The sequence below is a fragment of the Cygnus olor genome, chromosome 1 (assembly GCF_009769625.2).
Source record: "Cygnus olor isolate bCygOlo1 chromosome 1, bCygOlo1.pri.v2, whole genome shotgun sequence".
NCBI classification, from domain to species: domain Eukaryota; kingdom Metazoa; phylum Chordata; class Aves; order Anseriformes; family Anatidae; genus Cygnus; species Cygnus olor.
Window position 1 is genome coordinate 209,034,082 of NC_049169.1, and position 25,509 is coordinate 209,059,590.

Here is a 25,509-nt window from a genome sequence, read left to right on the forward strand (position 1 = left end):
ATATTATTCACAAAATTCTCTCTTGCCAGCAGAAAGTGTAAATTGTCATCTTCACACCAGCACCTCCTATGTCAGGTAAGTACAGTAGCTCTGATAATGCTATAAAGGGATGTGAAAATAAATCATGTCCAATTGCTGCCTCGCTTGCTTCTTATTCTGGTCAACATCTGTGTTTTTTCCAATCTTGCATTTTAATTGGGTCAGCAAATTTCCTACTGAAATAGCTAACCACACACAACCCTTGCAGTGGACTCAGCTGGTTTTGTATCAACAAATTTCACAGAGAATTTCTTCCAAGAAAGGGAGAAAACTCTACAGCAGCACCCCTTTCTTGCTGGTACAACTTCATCTGCTCTGCAGGACACAAAAATAGGCCCCAGATGAACTCAAAGGGGGCCATAAACAACCTCTGAAACTGGGACAGTTTTGGGATACTCTAATGCATACCAGTGAGATATTTGGGAGATCTTTCATTTTATTATTTTTGGTAGCAGCCATACAACTCTTCTGTTTATGTATCATGGGATTTCATGGTTCTGAGGTCCTGTTTAGTTTCAGGGGACTTTGTAGTAAATCAACATGAATGGAGTGATCCTGAGAAGGGTTACATGCTCACTGGGAAGAAGTTTGGTTTTTCTTTGGAATTGGACATGGGCTCATCTTCTGACCTAGTTTTAAGCCACAAAGTCCTCTGTTTACACCTCTATATCCGTATGTTTGCACATTGCCAGACAGAGCAGCTTTTAGCTCCAGCAAACAGATTTCATACATCAGTCTCAGCCTTGAGAATGAAGTAGATCATGGCTGAGGCTAAAATGAATTGAACATTTTAAGTATACAACACAGGAGCACCGTAACAGGAAATACAGCTTTTCAAAGTGCTGAGAAAAAATTCTAAAAATCTAGCTTCTCTTAATGAAGTTCCCCTAGATCCAGCTCTGCATTCAGTGTCCCAGTGGTGGTGGGTGAGTCAGTGCAGTCCGTGGAGCTGTGGAGCATCTCTGCTCTAAGGTGAGCTGAGCTGCTCAGTAAGGTCAGGCAAGAAAACCTCAAAGTAAATCTCACCGTTGAATCCACATCCGACATAGGGAACCCTTCATCTTATATTTCACCCTGTGCATCCGACCCACTGGGGTGTTGAGGAGCTTTCTAGGTCATGTATCAGCTCTTGATCCACAGGTATCCCTCAAGAAGCTGAAGTCTATTAGTTGGTGGTGGGCTGTGCTGGGCAGGTTTCAGGATTTGCAGAATAATCCTAATCTCCAGCCATGGGAGAAGGTGAGGCAGCGTGGCTGCCAGTGTCCCTGATTGTGACGGACCTGGACAGCCCGTGCCTGGGAGCCGCTGCCGCTGTCCCCTGTCCTCCTCCTCCTCCTCTCGGCACCTCAGCTGCGTCTCTTGGCTGTACCACTGGGAAAGGTTCTTGCAGAGAAAGGGAGTCATTCCCTCTCAAAGTTGATCGATTTTAGAAAGCCGTGATCCTGCCTCGGTGACCAGACATCCTCTACAAGTCCCTTTTGACCAAACCGTCTGTGACTTCTGTGACTAGCATAGGACAGGCAGTGTAAAACTGGAGCATCATGGCTTTGATGATCTTTAGGGCAGTTGATAGGCATTCGTCTCTGCTTCAGCTGCAGGGCACTGCATTGCTGACTTGGGGCTGTAGTATCCAGAAACAAGAGTTCAGCAAACAGCATCTTTTTAATCATCAGATATCCATCCTGATAGGCAGGAAAAATAATTGCAAATGCATGACCAGCAACAAAATTCTGACCACTCAGCCTCAGTAACTCAGATTTCGATTATGAAATCTGCTTTATTCTTATCCCAGTGCCTTTGGACAGCAGAGCCATCTGATAACATCTCTCAATTGCCAGACTGAATTTCCACTGGCTTGATGATGTCACAGTGATTTAATTTGAGAAGTGACAGCAGTTAGCAACTTAACCTTGTTACTATCTCACCTCATAGCTCTGCTTTCATTTCCTCAGTGCTCTTACTGAGATACCAGTGGTGATATCTTCTTAAAATCATGGCATAAATCTGACAGCTGCTCTGCTTTTTAGGAGACAGTGTTAACCCAGCTGACCAGGTGCAGCCTTCCCCTTGGCACAAACACTGGGAGACACAACATTTTAGCAAGAACCAAAAGACCTTGCTGTTGCTGTTGTGGTGCAACCCAGTGCTCTGCTCTGTAATGCAGAGAAATTGCAGCAGACTGATAACGGTGAATCAACACATTCGACCTTATCAGAATGGAACTGTTTCAACCTACAGAATACAAAATATGTCAGCGAGATCAGAACCTGAAAAATTTTCAACCTTTGGAAAATGGTATCAGAGAATTTTGGCCTATCTAAACCTTGCATTACAAAGACAAATGTGAAATACCTGTGGCACACATGCATCTTGATCCAGATGGGGCCAGACAACCCGGAAACCTTCTGTGTTAATTAATTCGCACAACTCTTCTTTTTCTTCCTGAGAAGGAAGTGCTCATATAGGGCAGGCCATGGCTGTTTCTGCCCCCAGCAAGTGCTTAGATTTATTTAACCCCATTTTAGACACTTGGTGAAAGTTTCCCATAAGAGTGCAGGTGCCCGAGCCTCCCTTTGTCACCTCTAGCAAGAGACGGGCAGCTCACACATATGGGCAGGAGACGTTTTGTCTCTGCTGGTGACACAGGGGAAAAGGAAAGCTGCTCTTCTAATAAAGATCATGCTGCTATGTGTAACAAGCCTTTCTTCCCACATTGGTGTTTTCCCCTGGTTATTTGAATTTTGCTGTCCTAAATGGCTGTAGGTGCTTTCTGTGCTGCTTTGGCAATCAAATGGTCTCTCTACAGCTCACACAGCGCCTCTCCTTCTGCTGGCCATTCCTGCTGCAGCAGTGCTGCAGAAGAGGAGCATGAGGAGGTAGGAACTGTGCCTGTAAGGAGACCGCTAGGGAGCAACGCTCGTCTGACAGCCGCAGCATGCACCACTAAGTTTTGGGAGCAGGCAATGCTACTCTCTTTGAGATCACACATAGGCAGTGCCTGGGGCAGCAGGTTTCTCAGTTTTGCCTCAACATTCCTTCCAATCAGGGCAAACTCATTGTATCCCAGCTCTAATTTACATCCCTCAGATAATGTCAGTCTGCTGGTGGAGGTTTGCTGTACATAATGCTGCCTTAGTTTGTATTTCACCAAATTGTATGCAGGTTATGTTGGCCTACATTCACGTCTCAGTTGCCTGTGACTCACCTCTGTCCACCAGCTTCACTTAATATGGGAAAATGAGATACAGGGCTCTGCAGTGTTTGCAGATTTCTCTCAGGCTGTTTGATTTTCCACCCCACACATTAAAAGCAGAGAGTTTGCTGTCTTTGTGACAGAACTCCCTGTCCTTTCTGCATTTTCTGAATCCCCTCATTGTATTATTTACCTGATGTACCTAGTCAGGCATTAAATATGTCAATGTTTGCCCATACAAGAGCTCATTCACTTCTGCAGGATGGAGCACCAGCGACCAAGGATCTCCTGTGTGTCACTCATGGCAGCACAGGAAATTGGTTGGCACAACTTCACTTTATCCAGGGCTTTTGTGATTATTTCAATTAAAGACACTGATTTTGTGCTGAAACAGTCCAGGTGGTTCAGCCTCTGAACAAATTGCAGTTGTACAGGCTTAAAAGCACTTTGTACAGGCTTAACTGCTCTGTTTCCTGTGTAAGACCATGCTGGAAAGGCACTGTGTGCCTCTGTAATTCCTTCCAGGCTCTGTGTTGAGGTCACCTAGCTGTTCATAAGGTGGTGAGGTTAAAGTGGGCCAGGTTTAGGGTGGATAATAGAGCTAGAGACTGTGATGCTCCAGAAGATAGCTGACTTTTATTAGCAGGCACTGAATGAGGATTTTCTTTGCACATATCTGTCCTGGTTTCAGTTAGGACAGAGTTAATTTTCCTCCTAGTAGCTGGCAGGGTGCTATGTTTTGGATTAGGATGAGAAAAGCGCTGATAACATGCTGATGTTTTAATTGTTGTAGAGCAGTGCTTACACCAAGCCAGGGACTTTTCAGCCTCTCTCTGTCCTGCTAGCGAGCAGGCTAGGGATGCAGCAGAAGCTGGGAGGGGACAGACCCAGGACAGCTGACCCAAACTGGCCAAAGGGGTATTCCATACCATCTGATGTCATGCTGAACAATATATAGGGGTGGCTAGCCGGGGTGGAGGTGTGGCCGGCTGCTCGGGGATAGGCTGGGCATCGGTCAACGGGTGGTGAGCAATTGCATTGTGCATCACTTATTTCGTACACATTATTACTATTAATACTATTATTATTATTATTATTGTTGTTATTCTTTTCCCTGTCTTAATAAACTGTCTTTATCTCAACTCACAGGCTTCACTTTCCCGTTTCTCTCCCCCATCCCGGAGAGGGAGGGGGGAGGGTGAGCGAACGGCTGTGTGGTGTTTGACTGCCAGCCGGGCTAAACCACAACATCTCAGGGTTTCGCAGACAGAAGCATGTCTTTCACTGCTTCCCAGAATTTATATTTTGGGTGCAAATTCACAGAAACCTATCGGTCTTCTGGAAAACTGTATGATCAACAAGATAATGAACACTAAATACAGAAACACAGATGTATTACAGAACCTGGGAGAGGCTGGGAGGTTTTTAATCACAGCTACTGCACGATGCTTTTCTAGCAGGGCATTCAGCATAGGGCCAGAGCCAGTAAGGGTTTCTGCAGTTCTGGAAGTTGCCCAGAAGCCCTGTGCTGAAATACCTGAACAGAGCCACAACTGTGCTTCATCTTCTCTTGATCCTGTATTTTGCAGTTCAGACTGCAAGAAGTCTTGCAGTCAGCTTAGGTATCTTAAACATAACTTGCAGGAGACCCACTGTGTGGAGCCCTTTCCATCGTATTTTCTCCCCCTTTCCCTTTGAGGAGGGGGAGTGAGAGAGTGGCTGTGGTGGAGCTCGGCTGCCCACCACAGTAAAACCACCACAACCTTTGAAGCCAGGACTGTAGTCCTGACCCCACCAGTTCCACCACCTTCAACCCTCAACATGCACACAGCAGGGACCAGCAACAACTGCTGGCTGCAAGGAGCTGCTGGATCTCAGGTGTTTAACCCATTGTACCTGCCCTGGATGGTTACCTGGTCCTACCTGGTCATCCACAGAGCTCAGCAGCAGAGGGATTCCCCCCTAGCAATATGGCCTAGGAGAGCTGCCAGGTCCTTTGGGGGATCCTTCTTTAGAGCAGTTGGGCTGAGTCCAGGACCTGCTGAGCTCTTCTCTTCAGTGTTATCTTTGGCCCCAGTAGATGTCTGACTTCAAAAAACATTGCATCACTGCTTGGAGCTGCTGATGTGAGAGCAGTCAGCTTCTCCTTTGGTGGCAAGCGAGAGGACAGCCTGCCAACAAGGAGAAGACTTCCCTCTTGTGCTGCAATCTCTCTTTCCGGGCAGTTGGGATATTTTTGTCCAGCTCAACACAGCCACTGTTGCCAAAGAAAGCAGTGTATGATCAAACAGACTGTATTTTTGAAGGTTTCCGAAGCAGAGGATGAGGGACATGCCCTGTCTTCCTTCCTCCCCCTCTGCAAGGGGATTTCCAAGGTCCGGAGCCACATTCAGGGACACTGCTGGTTTGGAGGGACATGGAACCTCCACAGTAGCATAATTTTCTCTGGGTTTGAGCACTGCAGCCTCAGCTATCAGTTCAGATCTGTGCATGGGCAGGGCTCCCTCTCAGTTTGTGACCCATCAGTGAAGAGTTCCTCAACAGGAGAAAAGAATAAAGCCAAATTGGTTCTAACATGGTGATTTCGGGTAGCAATGGTGCTCCTGTTCTCCTGGATCTTATTAAACCCTCTCCTTATTCTTTCTTTGCGTATCTCCAATGAGCATTAACTTCCTGAGTGTTACAAGTGTTATTCCTGTGTTGAACAGGGTCTTCTAAAGGCTTTTGCGTGGGAGGGCCAAGCCCCCTCCTTTCCCTTCCCTCCTTGCCATCCCTTCTCACAGTCCATCCCTAATCAAATACTGAACTCTGGCCTATACAGTAAATATGATTAGGCTGGCTGAGGCTCAAACTGTAAACATTTCCAGCAATAGATTGATGCTGTGCCAAGTGGTGGCTGTGTTCCCCCTCATCAGTGGTTCTGGGAAAGCTTATTTTTGTTGTTGTTTTTAATGGGAAAATAGATGAACATATCTTTAAATCTTTCCCTATATACATGCAGTACCTATGCTGCTGGGAGAAGGAATTAAGCAGCAAACTAGCAAGTACAACTGGGTGACAGCACACTATACAAAGATCTGCAGGGCACATGGGTGATTCTTGAGACACAAATCAGAGGGAATCAAGATTGTGAGCATATCTAGTGCAAGATGAATCAATCTTACACTGCACAGTAGGCATGTTGTGGAGTTACTTCAAGTCTGGTGATTCAAATAATATCAGTGTTGGGTGTTTTATTGTGGCTGCTGGAAGCCTGAGCACTTTTCCTCATTCAGCCCTGGGTCTGCTGGATAACCCTGAGCAGTCATTTTCATCTCCAAGCCATCTCCAGAAGACCCTGTGCAACCCTTTTTAACGTGCCAATGCTACCAAGCTGTCTGGCACGCAGGTCTTGAGAGGACTTTCAAGCCCTACATTCACGCCAGAAGTAGGTCATCGTGTCAGTATATGCAGGGTAGGCAATGAGGGGAAATTTTCTCCTTGGCAGTTCGTAGGGGTGATGCTGAAGTTTGCAAACTGGATCATTGCTTCCTCCTGCAAAGCAGGGCTTGCTCAACACAGTTTGTCTACATCTTCCCAGTGAGGGAGGCTGAGCTAACAGCACTGAAAATGGCCTGGCATGTACAGTAAATGATGGTAGAGTCCAGGGAAAGAAACTAAAGGTGCTAGGGTGCATGAAAGATGAGTGTGTGCATGCAGCTGGGCTATAGGGAGAGCATGGAGAGATACTGTGTCATTTCCACAGATTGGATCAGTCCAAAGAGAGTCAAGGTTATGCTTTTTCTTGAGAACTGTGGAGAAACAGGTCTGGAAGGGCCCTTGTGAGGGTAGCTCATCTGCACCTTTGCCCAGAGACAGGATCGGCTCAGCTGAAACCATTTCTGAAATGTATTCAGGAAAACCATTTGTGGTGGCGAGTCCATGCCCATGCCCACCTGCTCACCTGTTTCAATGTGCACTCCTTGCCTAACCTAGGGTTTTCTTCCTGCCAGCTCAGCACATGACACTTTGCCTTAACCCTGCAGGCATGTTATTGCCGTCTCTTTGCAGCATCTTTTTACACTGCTGCAGGACACTCCTCTCCCTGCTGCTCCAGGGCAGCCTCCTGCTTCCACTCTGCACGGTGGCATCTCAGCTGCTCTGAATCCCTCACACCATGTTTGAGTTTTGTGCTTGTTATGGCCAGCACCCATGCAGCTGTCAATTTCCAGTGTAAAGATGTTCTCTGGCTATAGCTGGTTTGCACTGGAAAACATGAGAACTATTCTACTGGATGAAACTAAAGGTCCCTTCAGTCTGTTATCCTGCTTTGAAGAATGGCCGTTAATGCGCATTTAGGAAGGTTATTTGCAGTTGATCCTTCCCTTGGCACTTAACGCAGTGTCTAGCAATCAGCATAGAAGCTTCCCAGGAAGGCCACACCTTGGCCATCATGTTTAATAAAAATCATTGAATTTCTCTTGCATTAATATGTTTAATACTTTTTTGAACACACACACATATAAATATATATATATACTTTTGGCTCCCACATCATCCAGTGTCAATGAATGGAATCATTCCAGATTTATCTTCTCTCCCCTTTTCGTTATCTTATGGACCTTTCTTGTATTGCCTTATTGTCTCTTCTCAAGGCTGAAGTGTCCTTGTCCAATAATCCTGTTTCTGGAGGGATCTATTCCACACCTCTAACCATGCTCACTCCAAAATATTGTTTAGCTTTCATAGCTCCTCTTCCTCTCTCTTTTTTTTTTTTGTTTTATGTGAGACATCTAGAAATAACAAAATTATGTCAGGACCAGGTGGATGAGTGTCATGAAGACTCAGTGTATTCAGCCACAAGTCTGGCTGTGAGGTTTAACAACCAGATAGGAGCAGGCAAGTGCCTTAAGCCTGTGCTTGTAAATTATCTGCTCTTTGGTGCTGGAGCCAGCTGGCACCAGGAGGTCTGTGATCAGGCTAGCAAACCCCTTGGCCTCTAAAAAGAGGTGGCCACATGCAAACTGCCCATGGAGGTTCCTGAACCCCTGCCTGGGAGTTGCTGAAGTGCTGTTGGCTCAGGTCGGCACCATACCAGGGAGCACTACGAAAATTTACTGGTGTTGATAGTGGGCAGTGTCCCAGTAAGGTCTAATTTCCTACTACAGAAGTATCTCTTAGGTCCAGCGACTGGATTTACCATAGACACCTCATACAAGAATGAGAAAAACCATCAGATTTGCCCTTGTATACCTTGGTCTGGCAGCCACAGAAATAGGGGTTAATAGCAATTTCCACCTCACAGCTGAGGTGGTAAAGATAAATTTATTACCACGAGACATCTAGATACAACAGACTTCTGGGACATCTGAGAGGATATCTGCTAATGTGTCTGTGTTTGGCTTTGTAATATTGAGTTTGTTTTTATTGTGCAACATATGATTTTAATTAAACATTTCATGTCTCACTGGTTATGAAGAGAGGACAGCCAGCACCATTTCACCTCTGTTATTCCCTTGGAGAAATGCTGCAAGCACACTCCTTGCAAAATTTATTATTATTTGCATTACAGACCCATTCTCACAATAAAAATTGTGTGTATTGCCAGCATGCTGCAGCATTGCCAGCCATAAATCACAGGGAGCTATAAACATGTCGCCCAATAAACTATCAGGAGAAAATCATGCCTGCTGGGAGAGCATCATAAATGGAAAAGATCGTTTACTTCACACACTATTTTCACTTGTACGTCTCATGCTGTTTACGCACGGGGAGCTTGGGCTCCGGCGGCTCCCGATTGATTGGCTGCGAGGCCAGGACGGGCCAGTCCTCGGGCGCCTTATAAACGCTGCCCTCCCCATGCTGCATGTGGACACGGGCTCTTCCTCTGCATCGCAGGTCGTAAGGCACACGGGCCCCGCTGCTGCGCCTGGTAAGTTCCCTGGGCAATTAGCATCCTCTTCATCACAAACACATCGCATTCCCTCATTTTCTAGTGCAGCGGCTGTGGTTTATGGGGCAGGAGCCCTTGTGGGTGGGGACGTGTGCCTCCAAAGCGCTGTCGGGGATGTCCACAGCACTGCAGGGGCCCCGTGGGGCTGGGAGCGCTGGGTGGGATGGGTGGCTGCAATGTCAGCACTGCTGGGGAGTGCTGGCATGCAGCAGAGCTGAGATACCGCTGGGGATGACCCAACCATTGAGGCACCGCTCGCTGAAGAGTGATGGGCTTCGTGCACAGAGTGCTGCGCTCCCACCGTCTGATGGCCCAGCTCAGCCGGTGGGAATGGTATGTTCCTGTTCTTGCCTTTAAAGTCAACAGGAATTTGGCTTTGGGGGTGCTGTGTCCCCAGAGTCCCTTTGCTAAGTGTCCTTTGCTGAGCGGCTGACCCTCCATTCAGATGCTCAAAAACAGATGTCTTGGTCTCATCCTTCCCCAGCCCCTGCACTTGCCTAGGCTGAGGAGATGCCCTTAAAGCACCAAGACTTTGTTGAAGCTCCTGCATGAAAATCAAGGTCAGACACAGACAAGAAGGTGGCTTTTGAGTGACGGAGAGTGAAGGAGGGTGGTGCAGCTGGATCGTGCCCTGAGCAGGAGCACAGTTTTCTGTTGCTCCTAGGCTGGCTGTGAATGCTGCTCAGGTGCTGCCATTAATCTTTAAATTCATACCCTCCGGTATGGGCATTGGCTTCCTTGTCAGGGCTGCAGTGTGAAAAGTGCAATTGCTTCCCCTGTGATAGTCAGCTGGGACATGTAACGTGTGTGTTATATGATATCTATACACATGTAATATACATATTATGTACATAAATGTACATAAACATGCATGCATGCTTTTATATTTTATATATTATAAGTATTTTACGCATTTATACATATTTATTTACTTGTATACATACATATATACAAGCATAAAACATGGAGGGGAAAAAATGCTTGGAATGAGATCCCTCTCTGTAATCCGTAGGAGCACACAGCAAAGCAGACACAGCTCAGAGAATAGCAGAGCTGGTAAAGCCAATTTCTTTTAGTGTTGTGTAGCATAGTAGGAGTTGCCAGTGTCAAAGTCAGTTCTGCATGGAGGCTTTCTTGCAGGAGAAGAATCCCTGACAGATCTGTTTGGTCATGACCAGTCCTTTCTTTCCCAGTGTGCACTGTCTCTCCTCTTTATCTACTTCCATAACTTTGGAAAACTGTTGAATCTCAATATCTCTGAGGGTCCTGGATATCTACTATATGATGCTCTAAAGGACACAGTTAGACAGACATAGATGCATGCGTACACTTTTATTTTGGATTTTTTTTTACCCAGTCTCCAGGTGAGACCAAATTGCATGAGTCTGCAGACTAATTCTCACTGATCGGATGCTGTGGCATCAGCAGAAAGAGACAGGTCTTACCTTAGGGGAGGGCAAAGCTGCCAACTGGGACCCAAGGTTCCTCTGCACAGCTTCCTTTGCCAACCTATACCACTGTTGATGTGGTAAGGAAAGCACCAGCTGCCCTGTGGCGGGCAGCTTCACCCACGTCTGTGTTGCCTCTTACTCTGACAAGGATCTCCTGTGCCTTGTCCCTTCGGCAACTGGCAGCAGGGCTGCGTGCCAGCCAAAGCAATTTGTGATGCCGATGTGTGACTTTGCAGTGATGACTGAGTGGAAAGGAAATGGCTATGGGGTTCTTCCGCACTTGCCATCAACTACATTCTGCTTTTGCCCCAGAGCAGGAAGATGTTTATTCTTGCCAAGCTTTGGGATTTATTTGAGGTTTGAATCAGGTTACAGGTTGAGAATCTAATGGAGCAAAATCATATTAGGAACATAATAAATATGTTGTGTAGGATACATGTGTTTATTCAAAAATGAAATGTGTTGTGGTAAATCCTCTTGCTCATAATTCAGGTATTTTTTGACTTGCTTTTTTCATATCCTACAGAAAGTACATTAAGTCTGAAGCCACAAATATTTATTTTCCTTTAAATGGCTCTTGTTTTCCACATCTGCTGCTTTTCCCCATCCACCGAAACAACCTTTCAGTCACAGAAGGTCCAGAGAGGGCGCAGGAAACCCATTAGCCTCTCAAGCATCCTAGGGTGCATTGTTGTTCATGCAGTATAGGTATCTGGATAGTGTTGAGAAGGCTGAATCCTACAAGAGGACTGAAACCTATGGTAAGAGCACATGCTCATAAGCTGGTAGGAAAATTCAGGTTGGAGAGACTTCAGATCTTTAGTCCAATATCCTGTTCAGAGCAGGGCCAGCTAGAAGGTCAGATGAGGCTGCTCAAGGCTTTATCCAGTTAGGTCTTCAAAACTTCTAAGATCACATCACCTTTCTGGGCGACCTGCTCCAATGCTTGACCATCCTCATGGAGGAACAATTCTCCCTATATCCAGTCCAAACTTCACTCATTTCAACTTATACATGTTGTTTCATATCCTTCTGCCACATGCTGCTATGAAGAGAATTCTTGATAGCCTCCCTGTAGGTAGGGGAAAGCCAATTTCACATCCCTAAGAGGTCTTCTACAGGCTGAACAAGCCTCCTTCCTTGACCTCTCAGCCTGGGGCATTGCTCTTCTGAATTGAGATTAGTGATGTTTAATTGCCTGATTCTCTGTTATATTTTCTCATCTGTTTCCAATGTTGATATCTTAACTTACACCAAGACGTCATTTTCACCATCTTCAGGTCCTTCAATCTCCAGCTAGCACCAAAACCAAGCCAGTTTCTTAGTAGCTTAGTCTTGGTTGGGAGGACTGTATAAAAAGCATTTTTTTACTCAGCAAAGCAATTCAACCTGTGGAATTTGTGGACAAAAGTAAAGTAGTAGCACTCATCAGAAACATTTTAAATTTCATTTTAAGAAAACTTTTTTTTTTTTTTTTTTAAGAATAAGTGTTCATTCTTTTCCTTCATGTTATATTTTAACAGACAGCTGAGAGTGTAGTCATATGTCACATTATGATAATTCTGATGATGGCTTAAACAGCACAGAGGCATCTGCATAGGTTGGTGGGGAGGTGGAGGGATGTGGGGCTTGTCATTACCGAGTTCTGCATTCAGTGGAGAGTCCAACTATGCGGAGTTTCTGTTGTTGTTTTACGTATAGGTCATGTGAGATCTGAGCTGGGATGGAGCATGACTCACATACCACGTGGGAATTCAATGGCTCCTTCTATCAGCCTTCAGCTTTCCTCATGATGGGCATCCCAGGCCTGGAAGCCCTTCACCACTGGATCTCCATCCCTTTCTGTGCACTCTACTTTATTGCTCTCTTGGGAAACTGCCTGATCCTATTCATCGTAAAGAAGACCCAAAGTCTTCATGAACCAATGTACTACTTCCTCTCCATGCTGGCAGTCACTGACCTGGGCTTGGTTTTATGTACATTGCCTACTACTCTGGGCATTTTTTGGTTTAATATCCGAAGGATTGGGTTTGATGCTTGCCTCACTCAGATGTACTTCATCCATATACTGTCCTTCATCGAATCCTCCGTGCTGCTGGCAATGGCGTTTGACCGCTTCATTGCCATCTCTCATCCACTGAGATATCCATCCATACTGACCAAGACAACTGCCATAAAAATAGGTCTAGCAATTATATTGAGAGGCATGGTCTCCCTCCTTCCCATACCCTTCTTGCTCAAAAGATTAAGCTATTGTGGTAAGACTGAGCTTTCTCATTCATTTTGCTTCCATCCTGATATCATGAACCTAGCATGTGCAGATATAAAGGTAAATGTCTTCTATGGTATGATTATTCTCTTATCAACTGTGGGGATGGACTTAATCTTCATTGTGCTGTCCTACATCCTGATCATTAAAACTGTTATCAGCCTTGCAACTAAGGAGGAGTGTCTCAAGGCTTTGAATACATGTGTCTCCCACATCTGTGCTGTCCTAATATTCTTCATCCCAATGATCGGACTGTCCATGATTCATCGCTTTGGAAAGAATATTCCTCCTCTAGTTAAAACTTTGGTGGCCTACACTTACCTTATAATTCCCCCTGCTCTCAACCCCATTATCTACAGCATAAAATCTAGCCACATCCGTGAGGCTTTGTTCAGGGCACTGTGGAGGAAGAGTGAATCCGACTGGTAGCTTCTTCCACCAATTCTGCCAGAGAGTGCTAGTGGACTGGTTTCATGGTCAGAGTTAGTGGACTGGTTTCTTGGTGCTGCATCCATGGGGATCACTGCCAGACAAAGGAACTGCAGATCCACTCAGACACTGTCCCTCAACCCAGAGCTGTGATCTTCCATGTTTTGTCCTAGCATGATCTTTCATCCATTCCAACAGCCTGTAAACACCCCAAGCATTTATGATAGTGATATACACAAATGGAAGCCCCAATTTGAGGCAGACAATTACAGGAAAATGATCTTCTCTTTCAAGCTACACAATGGGGTCGATCAAGGAATATCTGCAATGCATGTTATGCATGTTATGCAAACTCTAGTTTGTAACTCTAGACAGTGTGTAAACTTGACTTGGACTCCCTTGAATGGGCTGATTGCTCCCTCACCATATGTCACCAGATAGCTAAAGACATCAAACTACACTGGAGCTCCACTTGGCTTGAGCCAAGAGCTTGAAGCCACTCTGAATATCTCAGCCATTTTGTTCAGCTGGGAACGCCCCACGAGATGGAGCTCAGTTCCAAAGTTTGAACACTGAGAATTTTCTGAAGGTCATGTTAAGTGAGCCCCCAATACTCTTAGTCCTCCTTAAAAAACAGCTCAACCTTCATCTTCATCTGTGTCTCTAAACTGCCACACACATCTACAGTGTTAGAAACCATGCTGCTTTTGCACCTTGTTTTTATTTCACTGAACCTTACTGTCTTACCAAGTCTAATGTTCCAGCCATTGTCTTGCACTGAATGTAATGTATGTGTACAATATTTTCAATAAAAAACATGTATTCATTGTAAAAGGTCAAAAGATGAGATGAAGTTTTTGTTTTGTTTTGTTTTTCCTTTTCTTCTTTATTTCTGTTTATATGATGCAGAGATTATAGGTTGGAGTTGCTTACAATCTTCAGGATTTGCTCTACTAGAGCACAGAATTGTATTAAATATGCTTCAAGATGGTACCTTGGGGCTCTGAATGAAAAAGAGGGGTTTCAAAAATGTAATAGGAATGGTTAAACTTCCTGGCATTACGGGTCATATACTACAAACATCCAGCTGAGAGCCACCAGGCACCAAATGTACCCCTCAGAGAGATGGGAAGTGGAGGCCTCTAGGGGCAGGTCACAGATAGGAGGTAACAGTGTCTCCCAGCATTTTTTTCATCTGCTATGAGATGGGCCTCAGCCAGCAGAACAGAAAGATTTCACAACCCTCCTGTCTTGCTTCCTCCCACAGACAGAACAGAAATGCTCCAAATCTTTCATGCCTCCAAAAGATGGAGCTGTATTTTCATTGGTCTTAAGCCATATTGCACCACAGTATGATAAGGACATAAAACTATTAGAGAGTGCCCAAAGGAGGGTTACAAAGATGGGGAAGGGTCTGGAGGGCAAGATGCATGAGGAGGAGATGAAGTCACTTTGTTTGTTCAGCCCAGAGAAGAGGAGGCTGGGGGGAGGCCTCATGGCGGCCTGCAGCTCCCTCACGAGGGGAGCGGAGGGGCAGGCGCTGAGCTCTGCTCTCTGGGGACAGCAACAGGACCCGAGGGGACGGCATGGAGCTGGGACAGGGGAGGGTCAGGCTGAGTGTTAGGGAAAGGTTCTGCACCCATAGGTGGTCAGGCACTGGGACAGGCTCCCTGGGGATGTGGTCACGGCACCGAGCTGCTGGAGTTCAAGGAGCATTTGGACAATGCTCTCAGACACATGGTCTGATTTTTGGGTAGTCCTCTGGGGACCCAGGAGTTGGATTGAATAATCCTTGTGGGTCCCTTCCAACTCAGGATATTCTATGATTCTATGATATTTTGGGCAGCTTGAAAGAAGAAATGTTCAGTATTTACCTTGGAAGAGTGAAGCAGCAAAGGGTGTAGGGACAGGATTGAACACTGGAGCTGGGCTGTCTCTGCCTGTTGCTAAGCACTTCATATTTCAGATGAATATTCATATTTCAGGGTTGGTGTCTTTTTCTGTTCTGCTTTTCTCATCACTGTACCTAGAAAAAAAAAGAGAAAAGAATAATGAGGGAACCTCTCCGTAAAAAAATGAAAAGGGAGAAGGGAAGATTGCCAAGCGGAGGATTCCCAGGACACTCTTTGCTTTGTGTTGTGCTAGTTATTTTGCTGAGGATCCCTTTGGGATCTTTGCTGAAGATCCCTTTGGGCCCTTGCGCAGGGTGAAATATTTTTCAGTAGAACACCATCATAACCTCTGCCTGGCCAGTAGGCACGGCAGCTCCTGCTTGCAGTGAGACTCTTTGCTCAAAGTATATAAGGTCCAGCACCTAAGGCATGGTGCTGGTAGCCAGCTGTTACCAAAGGACTAAGGGAACAAAGAAATCTTTCAGCAGAAAAGCCTAGAAAAGAGATTTGCTGGGGAGATACTCAGCTCACAGGATCCTTGCACAGTACTGCTCCCAGGCTGAAAACTTCCAGAGAGTTTCTCCCTGGACTAGTGTGTTTCTTGGCTACAACTGTTCTCAGAAGCAGCAAAAGCCCAAGGAATCTGCCATGGCAAGCAAATGTACATTTGGGTGGCACTGGAGAGCCTGAGGAAAACATGTAGGAGATGTATTAGCACAGCTGGAGACAACAGCGGAGTGAATCTTGCAGTGCATTTGGTGCACTTTCATCACTCAGTTCATCAGAGCTTCATCTGTCTCCCTGTTTGCTTCCCAGCTGGTGTAGCTGAAGGGCACCAAGCAGATGTTCAGGATCTGAGAACCTTTATAAGGTACTGTCTTTTAGAAACATATGTTCAAAGATCTTTGTGGCTGCCTCTGGGAATGTGAAACTTAATTGTGGTTTAACAACTGATGTGAGAAAAAAGATAGATGAGCCACTTAAACCTGCTAATTCCTATTTTGTGATGCCCTGAGCTCTGCACTTTGTTCCATGCTTACAGTACTTGCCAACAGATCTATTTCCTATGAGGCAGAGGAAGAGCCATGTGAGATATATCACAGGTATGTCTTAATGAGGAGAGGAAGAGGGAGAGGGAGAAGGAGCAGAAGGGTGAGGTGAGAGGAAGAGAGGGGAGAGTGGAAGAGGAAGGTTTAAGAGAAGGAGGGTAAAGAAAGAAGGGAACGAAAGCCATATATAGTTGTGGAGCCTTGCTGCACACCCTGCCATGCTCTAAGCCTTTGTCTACACCATAACTGGAAGAGGAATAAGGACAGTTCTCTGTACTGGAGACATCTCAGACACATCCACATCCATCCGTTCTCCCTCCCCCAGGCAGGGTGGCTATACTCCACTACCTGGTGGGCATCAGCCCTGGCCAGTGCTGTCCCCTCACCTGAGCCAGGGCATGGCCTGGGGCAGGGCCAGTAGCCAGCAGTCGGGGCTGTCTCTGGAGTCAAGGAACAGGCTGATGGTGTGGCTGGCAGGGGGATGAGGCTCAAGCCATGTTCTCCTTATTGTAGCACAGGTTGGTCTGACTCCACGCAGAGTGAGCGCCTGCCCAGACCAACTGATTTAGCCAGGACCTGTGTGTATTTGTAAACAGAAAGCAGCTGAGTTACAAGCAGGTACAGCTGCTTACAAGTGATGACAACCAGCTAGAAAAACAAACAAACAAACAAACAAACAAACATTTCCACAAACTATCAGTTAAGTTGAATTTTTTTTTTATTTTTTTATTTTTTTTAATGCTTAATGCTTCTTTTCTCTTTTCCCTCTCAAGTAATATTTTGGCTTGATGTGTACTTTTTGGGGGGAGGGGGGATGATAAGGAAAAACAAATGCAGTCAATATGACTTTCCAGGGTTTTAAAGGAGAAAAAGTTCAGATGAAAAATTCTGATCAGCTCTAGTAACAGGAGAAGACAAGTATCAACAACACTGGGCACTGTATTAAGAATATTGGCCCATTTCCCAGAAGTACTCATCTTTTGAAATCTGCACATACAGATCAAAATCTTTGGGAGACATCATCCCGGAGGTGAAAAGCTCCAAGACACTGAATCAGAGGGTTGGGAGAGAGGTCATGGCACAGCTACCAAAATGCAGCAATTCACAACAAGGAGTTGCAATTACTAATGCTAATTAAAATATAGAAGAGGTAAAAAATCTTTCAAGTCAGGTTTTATACAGTCTGTTAGGGTGCTGGAAGAGGTTCCATATCTCATTACCACATTTTGAGTCTTCAGGGGCATCTGGTACAGTACCTGCAACCATCCAGAGCAGGCTTGACTCAGCCTGGTAACCCTCTGTAGATGGCTCCTCCTGATTAGGTTTTGCACCCAGAGAAGAACCCCTTCCTTTTGCTCAGGAGATCACATTGTACCACAGGAGTGTCATGGGGCTTCAGGCTGCTCTGATGGAGAGCACAAACAGGAAAGTTCATCTCTGAGCTCACCTTCTTCCTTAATTCCTTTGGCCCTACTGGCAGACATCCCCGCAGATCTTGCAGCACCTATGTTTAGAAAGCAGCATATTTCCTTGAAGTCATCAGGTCAAATCCATCACAAGTGTCCTTATGTGTGTAACCCTTTGGGACAGTTTACACAGACATCATCTGGTGGAAATGAGTGGAGTTCACCTCTGCAGCAAAGTGGTCCCAACTCATTAAGAAAACAGATCTCATTAAGATAGCCTTTCATGAGTGTTTCTTTTCAGAAAGTTTGAAATCATTGGAGATTTTGAAAAATAAGGAAATGGCTCAAAGGGCTCTTGAGGAGGTATATATTCCCCTCTCACTGCCACATTAGAGGTGGGAGCAGCGGAGAGGATTATTCTGTGGAGAAGACTGTCCCATTGCCGGGGAATGCCAGCTTCATCCCGGGAAGTTGGTCTCAGACAAATTTTGGCTCAGTGGGACAAGTTTGGTCAATGTTTATGAATACTTATTGAGATAAAATAAATAAATAGCAGCAGCTGTGGCTGCTGCTAGTGGTCCTCTGGCTTGGATGGTTCTACCGTCTCCATGTGCCCACTCCTTGCCAAATGCAGTTACGGGGGCTTGCTAGTGGGAGTATCAGCCAGGAAAAATAAATCTGCATTCACTGGTGTTTGTAAAGGTACAGATCCAGTTTTCATCCCTACAAAAAGCAAACTCCTTATGTACCTGGTCTTCATTACACAAGATATTCAAAATTGTTAGTTGCTTCTGAAAACCTCAGTGCATTTATCAATGCCAAAGAACTAATGATGAACTGAAACATCCAGGGATTATTTACTTTGCGTGTGCGTCTCTCCCAGTCACATTCTCTCAAAAGAAATGAATAGGAAGGCAGATTTTTTGCAATGAGATTCATACTATAATTACACCTCAGTGGCTGGCAGGTAAGTTGGCTCAGATACTTGTTGGCAATTACTGAAGCAGTTTGTTCATTCCACTTGCATCTTAACATAAGTGGTTTGCTGAAAAATTCATTTCTAGAATAGCTTTCAGGCAACTTGATGGTAACAGTCCACCTACATTGTTTTTAAAATGTGTATAAAAAGCTAGTGTATGAGCTTTATTTGTCATAAATTCAAGATGGAAAAACCCCACATCAGGGAAATAAACTGTAATTGCTATTTTAGGGCAAGTGCTTCATCACAGATGTGCAGCAAAAAAAAGATTTTTTTGCAACCAAATGCTACTTTTAAAATCATTTGTATTAATAGTCTGCATTAAAAATATTCTGCATCCATGTTTTACATGGATAGTACATGAAATCCATTATCAGAAAGCTCAGTAATGCTGCAGATAGCAGTTCTGTGAGAGTCAGGCAGGGTCTGTGTCTCTGTCCTAGGTCCTCCGGGGCTGCCCCAGTCAGGCTGTGATGTGCGGCTTTGGGGCTGTAACACCGATGCTGCTTCAGCAATTGGCAATCTCTCCCAACACTTTTAAACCCTAGTATTTTTTAAAATCTAATCCCTGAGAATAAAAGGGCACCCAAAGCAAATGCTTTTACATATCTTCCCAATCATTCTACTTGTGCCACAGCACTACCGGAAAGTTTACAGATGCAGAATAAGGTGAATAATCATCAGATTTTTCTCTCTGCAGTTGTTCTGATATTTCCATCTGTGTTTTCAGACACAAAAGGATGAATCCCCGATGTATGTGCACAAACAAACAAATATGTGCATCTCAGTGTTTCTGCTGCACTACTGAGGACCGTGGGAGGCAGCACAGACAGTTTCACAGAGTACATTTCTGACAGGGCAGAACAGCACATATGGAAAAACTCAAGCAGAACTGACATTTAACAGGAAGCACTAAAAAAGTGTTTTCTTTTTTTTTGATGTTGATTTAAAAAAAAAAAAAAGAAAAAAGAAAAAAGTTCAGCTGTTGGGTTTATCATTTAAAATGTTGATTTAGCAGTGTTTTGTGTTTAAAAGAATTCAAGCAATTCCTGTTCAGTTTCAAGGGCTGCTCGGTATGCATTGCTGTATATAGCCATACTGGGCTAAAGAAGAAAGAGAGGAGCTCTCCGTACTAGTACGGCAACTATAAGATAGCACTGCATTTCACAGTCACAGCCCCATGGGATTCATGGCCATGGGAAAGGATTTATAATGCTGCTGTTTCTTTTTCCCTTGCAGTGGAGGACGTGCCATGGCATAGCATGACTGCACTTCACACTGTGTGCCATGCCCTTCCCCAACAGCTCTGACCTCAGCCCATCCTCCTTCATCTTGGCCAGCATCCCAGGGCTGGAGGCTGCCCATTTCTGGGTGGCGATCCCTCTGTGCTCCGTGTACATCATGGCTGTAGCAGGCAACTGTGCAGTGCTGTTCATCGTGAAGATGGAGCCCAGCCTGCATGTTCCCATGTATTTCTTCCTCTGCATGCTGGCTGCCATCGACCTGGCCTTGTCCACATCCACAGTGCCACGTGTCCTTGCCTTCTACTGGTTCAACACCAGGGAGATCAGCTTCAGTGCCTGCCTCATCCAGATGTTCTTCATACACACCCTCTCGGCCATTGAGTCCACCATCCTCCTGGCCATGGCTGTGGACCGGTATGTGGCAATCTGCCACCCACTGAGACATGCTGCCATCCTCACCAATGCCACAACAGTGAAAATAGGGCTGGCAGCCATGGCCAGAGGAGTCCTCTTCTTCTTGCCCTTGCCTTTGCTCCTCCTGCCCCTTCCCTTCTGCAGCTCGCGGGTGCTGTCACACTCCTTCTGCCTGCACCAGGATGTGATGAACCTGGCCTGCGCCAACACTACCCCCAATGTGGTGTATGGCCTCACCGCCATCCTGCTGGTTATGGGATTGGATGCCCTCCTCATCTGCCTCTCCTACCTCCTGATCCTCAAGTCTGTCTTGCGGTTGGCTTCATGGAGGGAGAGGCTCAAGGTATTCAGCACCTGCATTGCCCATATCTGTGTGGTCCTGGCCTTCTACGTGCCACTGATCGGGCTGTCCGTGGTGCACAGGTTTGGGAAGGACCTGGCTCCACTTGTCCATATCATCATGGGGAACATGTACATCCTGGTGCCTGCCATGCTCAACCCCATCATCTATGGGGTGAGGACCAAACAGATACAAAAGAGGATCCTGAATTTAATTCACATCTACAACAATAGAACTGCCTAGTGTCTTCTGCTCAGCTGTCATCTCCTGTTTCCTCACAAAGCTTCAAGTTGTTTTACATTCAGGGTCTTTGGAGCGGGCGCTATCCTCTGTGCAGCACCCAGCACATGGTAGGAGACTCAAAGGTGCTACCACAAGGTAAAAGGTAAATAGCAATTGTAAACTCCTTTCAAGAGTGCTTACCCCACCAAACCTAGAGTGAATCTACTACAATGATCTGAATCCAACCCTGATCCAGGAGGTAATGTAATGGGAAGGAAAAATGGATCAGCAAACTAATAAAAAGTCTTGACGTTGCACTTTGTTCCCTTCTCCCCCACAGCATTTGCGGAGCTGAGTGAATACTACAGGTTTTTTTTGGAATGATTTAATTACTTCATGGTTTGTGCTTGTGACATGTTCACTTTCCAATAATATTTTAGCAAAATTTTTGGCCAAAACTTTGTCTGTAGGAACTACCTTTAAGTAAAATAATTATACTCAGTAACATTATAGATGCAGATATACACTTAAGAAGTCCTCCACCTGTGGTCTTGTTCTGACATATTGGGCATCCAGTTAAGGCAGCTCAGCCACCTTGTAGCAGACACTCTGGAAAAAATTCGGGCCCAGAGTTATTGGAAGTGATTTTGAACATAATTTCCATTAATAATTATAGTTAAGAAAATGACGGTCTCACAAGAGAAAAAATAACAAGTTCTAAATGTGATATTACCCAGCCTAAGGAAGCACTGTTTCCAAGCTGAAGGTGTTCTGTACTTTTGACATGTACCTTTTGACTCCATGCATACATATTTCTTTTTTTTTCTTATATTTCCAAGATATTCCACATGAAATTAGGATACCTCACCGCCCTTTCTCCCTTTATTCTCATGACTTTTCTACCAGTGGAAAAACTACTACACTACACTACTACAAAAATCTCTTAATGCTATGGAAGCCAACAAGTCTTAGGGCCAATGAAAATAGGCCCTAAGGTGTGAAAGATAGCCCAGATGATTCTGTGATTCAAAATGCATTTGTTTTGACAGGCCTTCACCAACCCATGGGCTCATATGTCAAAAAGTAACATTCCAACAATGTTTTTCTGGGGAATGAAAAAGGAAAAAACATTATATCTAACATTTTTCAGTGACACCATTTCATATTTTGCAAAAAGGTTAAAGATCCTGGGAAGGGATGTTAGAATCGTAGAATCATTTAGGCTGGAAAATTTTTTTAAGACCATCAAGTCCAACCGTTAACCCAGCCCTGCCAAGTCTACCACTAAACCATATCCCTAAGCACCACATCTATGTGTCTTTTGGAGACCTCCAGGGATGGTGACTCAATCACTTCCCTGGGCAGCTGGTTCCAATGCCTCACAACCCTTTCAGTGAAGAAATTTTTCCTAATATACAACCTAAACCTCCCCTGGTGCAACTTGAGGCCATTTCCTCTTGTCCTATCACTTGTTGCTTGGGAGAAGAGACTGATCCCGACCCCGTCACAACCTCCTTTGAGGTAGTTGTAGAGAGTGATAAGGTCACCCCTGAGCCTCTCTAGGCTAAATAACCCTGGTTCCCTCAACCATTCCTCATAAGACTTGTTCTCTAGACCCTTCACCAGCTTTGTTGCCCTAGATATGTTGTGTAATAGGATTATGTTTTATAATAGGATTATGCTGTATATATGTTATGTAATAGGATTTTACAATGAAACATACAGATTTAAAGGTGTTCTCATCTCTTTTTTTCCTAATCCATTGAAAATGTTTATGCTCTTTGTCTTCCCTTCTTTCTATTTATGAAGCTGAAAAAAATAGGAAAAAAAACACCAACAAAACAACAACAAACAAGCAATCTCTTCTTTTTCCTCTTGGTTTCAGCTCTTGTCTTGTTACTGACTATCGTAAACTGTGTTCTTCATCCTTGAGGCAGCAGTGGAGTCTACCTCCTTGGAGAGCTTCAAAAGCCATCTGGGATGCATTGCCATGGGCAGGAACGTGTTTGCTGCTCCCACACACCGACTCCGCAGCAGCCCCTGGAATTCCTCCAGTGCGAGGGCTGTGTGATCTCTAGTTTGAACACATTGGCTGTCGGTACACAAGTGAGTTACAGAGAGCAAGTCATTTGTGCACAAAACCCTGCATGTGAAGATGACCAGAGCAGCACTGGGTACTTTTAAGAATGCTGATCTACACTCCATCAGGAGGCCCAGGTGCTCTTGAACACAGATGTCTCTATCAGTAGAAGATTATCACAGAATCACAGGGTAACTCAGGTTGGAAGGGACCTTGGGATATCTCTAATCCAAACTGCTGCTCAAAGCAGGGGCAGCTCTGGGGTCAGGCAAGGTAGGACAGGGCTTTATCCAGCTGGCTATTGAAAGCTTCCAAGAATGGATGTTGCACAACCACTCTGGACCTCTATTACAGTGCTTGACTGTCCTTACTGTGGAGAAGTTTCTCTTTATATCCAATCTGACCCTCTCTTGTTTCAACTTATGCTTGTTGTTCTCCCATCCTTTTGCCATGCCACATTGTGAGGAGCCTGGATCCATCTTTCTGACAACCTCTTCATGGGTAGAGGAAGGCTGCTCTTCTGCTCTTGGGTTGTGCCTAAGCCTTTTTTTCTCCAAACTGAACAACCACATTTTCCCAAGCCTCTCCTCATGGAGCATTGCTCCAGCCTCAGCCATCCTGGCAGCCATCAGATGAACACGGTCCTCTTTGTCAAAGTTCTTGCTTTTATGTTGGGGCCCAAAACTAGATGCATTATCTACATATGGCTTAGCACGTGCTGAGTAGATGAGTGGGTAAACCCTCGAGGGCATGGCATATCACTCTCTGGAAAGGTCAGCCCAGAGTCCAAAACAATGAACACTGGAAGAGACTACTAGTGAAGGAGAAAAGAGCAAAACAAAAATTACAGAGCATGTTGTGGTGGTTTTACCTTGCTAGGCAGCTGAGCTCCACCACAACCGCTCTCTCACTCCCCCTTCTCAGAAGAGGGGAAGAAGAAAAGGAAAGAAACAACTCATGGGTTGAGATAAGGATACTTTAATTAAAGGAAAAAAATAATTACTAAGGAAAAATTATTATTAATTAAATAATGTAATTAAAGGGAAAAAATGGATAGGGGAAAAGGGGAAAAAACAACAAGCAAAGGCTGTGTGGAAGTGCAGAGGAAGGAAATTCTTCTCTGCTTCCCACAAATGAGCGATGCTTGACCACGTCCTTGCAGCAGGGCCTCAACGCACGCAGCCAGTGTTCAGGAGGACAGACGTTTTCACAATGAGAGCCCACCCCTCCCCTCTTCTTCCTTTTTCCACCTTTTGTTGCTGAGTGTGACACCACACGGCATGGAATATCCCTTTGGTGGGTTTAGGTCAGCCGCCTGGTGACGTCTCCTCCCCACCCCTCGCCCACCCCCAGCCTGCTGGCTCTGGAGGTTGGAGGAGTCCCGGTGCGGTGCCAGCACTGCTCAGCAGCAGGCACAGCACCGGTGTGGTACCAGGGCTGTTCTAGCTACACGTGCAGAGCACAGCGCTGCATGGGCTGCTGCAGGGAACGTTAACTCCTTCCCAGGCAGACCCAGCACACATGTAAATCTATACCAATTCACAAAATGCAGTGGAAGTATGCTTGATAGTCAAGGAAAAATTCAAGACCTCTCCTGCCTCGCTACTGCCAGGAGTAGGTGTGCAGATGTGGCTGCAGTTCTTGCCTGGAGCAGCAGGACAGGGAGCCCTGCACACTTGAGAGCTTTATCATTGCGTTGCCTGTGGTGTGTGGCAGGGGTTTATAACTGTGGTACCTGGTACATTTACCAGCACCCGTTCAGATTACACATGGGAAGTTTGTGGGGTTGTGCTTTGGGGGATATTAAATCCAGGAGTATCCAGGAGAGACCTTCATGCCTACCTGTCCAGCACAGTTCTGTGTTGCACCAAGGGGGTCATCCATCTTATCCCTAACATCTACATTTGCTAAAAGAGGTGTCTTACCAAAAACACATGCTGTTTTGCTTTAGGGCCTTCAACTGACGGATAATACACTGCTGTCTGGTGCAGTTTCTTCCAATTGCCAGCTAACACTGAAGTAAAATGGGCATCCTTTTTGCAGTCTGCATTTCTGTAGCTTCAGGCTCCATGAAAAACATCTTGTTGTAACCTTTCCTGATAAATTAAAACACATTTTATTTCAAAATAAATACTTCCATTTAAGCAAGTTACAAGTAGTTGCCATCTGGGACTTAAAGGCAATTTTGACCCCTGCCACTTTCACCATATTTTGTTTTATTAGGTCTTAGAAGGCTTAGAAGGGCAACAAATTTTCATAAAAATGAAAACAATCTGTACCTGCCTAATATGATTTAGGAAGTGTGAATGAGTTTTTTAGACACACTATGGATCTAAAGTCTTTTCAGATAGCTGTGGCATTGAGAAATGGCTCCTGCTCATTCACCATATGTTCCTTATTTTGTTTCCTTTTGTGTTGAGAGAAAAATTAATAAAGAAAAATGAATGAACCATCCTGAAAATGCTGTATTTTATTTCCTAGCCATCCATTTCTCAGAAAGACTTTTAACAGAGCCTCAGATCAGGGAAGCATGATTAATTTCTGCTGGGTACAGCTGAAAACTATGTAGG

The 25,509-nt window shown here is 45.1% G+C and overlaps 2 protein-coding genes across 2 annotated transcripts; both read left to right on the top strand.

The window, feature by feature from the left end:
• Nucleotides 1-8,981: 8,981 nt before the first annotated feature.
• On the top strand, nucleotides 8,982-21,174 carry LOC121060556 (olfactory receptor 51E2-like). The gene is made up of 2 exons (XM_040538496.1): nucleotides 8,982-9,143; nucleotides 19,879-21,174. The coding sequence occupies exon 2, from the start codon at nucleotides 19,927-19,929 to the stop codon at nucleotides 20,878-20,880; it is 954 nt and encodes a 317-aa protein (XP_040394430.1). The 5' UTR covers nucleotides 8,982-9,143; nucleotides 19,879-19,926; the 3' UTR covers nucleotides 20,881-21,174.
• Nucleotides 12,273-13,392, top strand: LOC121060369 (olfactory receptor 51G2-like). The gene has a single exon (XM_040538131.1). The coding sequence runs from the start codon at nucleotides 12,339-12,341 to the stop codon at nucleotides 13,311-13,313; it is 975 nt and encodes a 324-aa protein (XP_040394065.1). The 5' UTR covers nucleotides 12,273-12,338; the 3' UTR covers nucleotides 13,314-13,392.
• Nucleotides 21,175-25,509: the final 4,335 nt, after the last annotated feature.

Bases quoted from the DNA above. Each gene is read 5' to 3' on its own strand.
- LOC121060556 (XM_040538496.1), top strand. From the start codon at position 19,927: ATGCCCTTCCCCAACAGCTCTGACCTCAGCCCATCCTCCTTCATCTTG.
- LOC121060369 (XM_040538131.1), top strand. From the start codon at position 12,339: ATGGAGCATGACTCACATACCACGTGGGAATTCAATGGCTCCTTCTAT.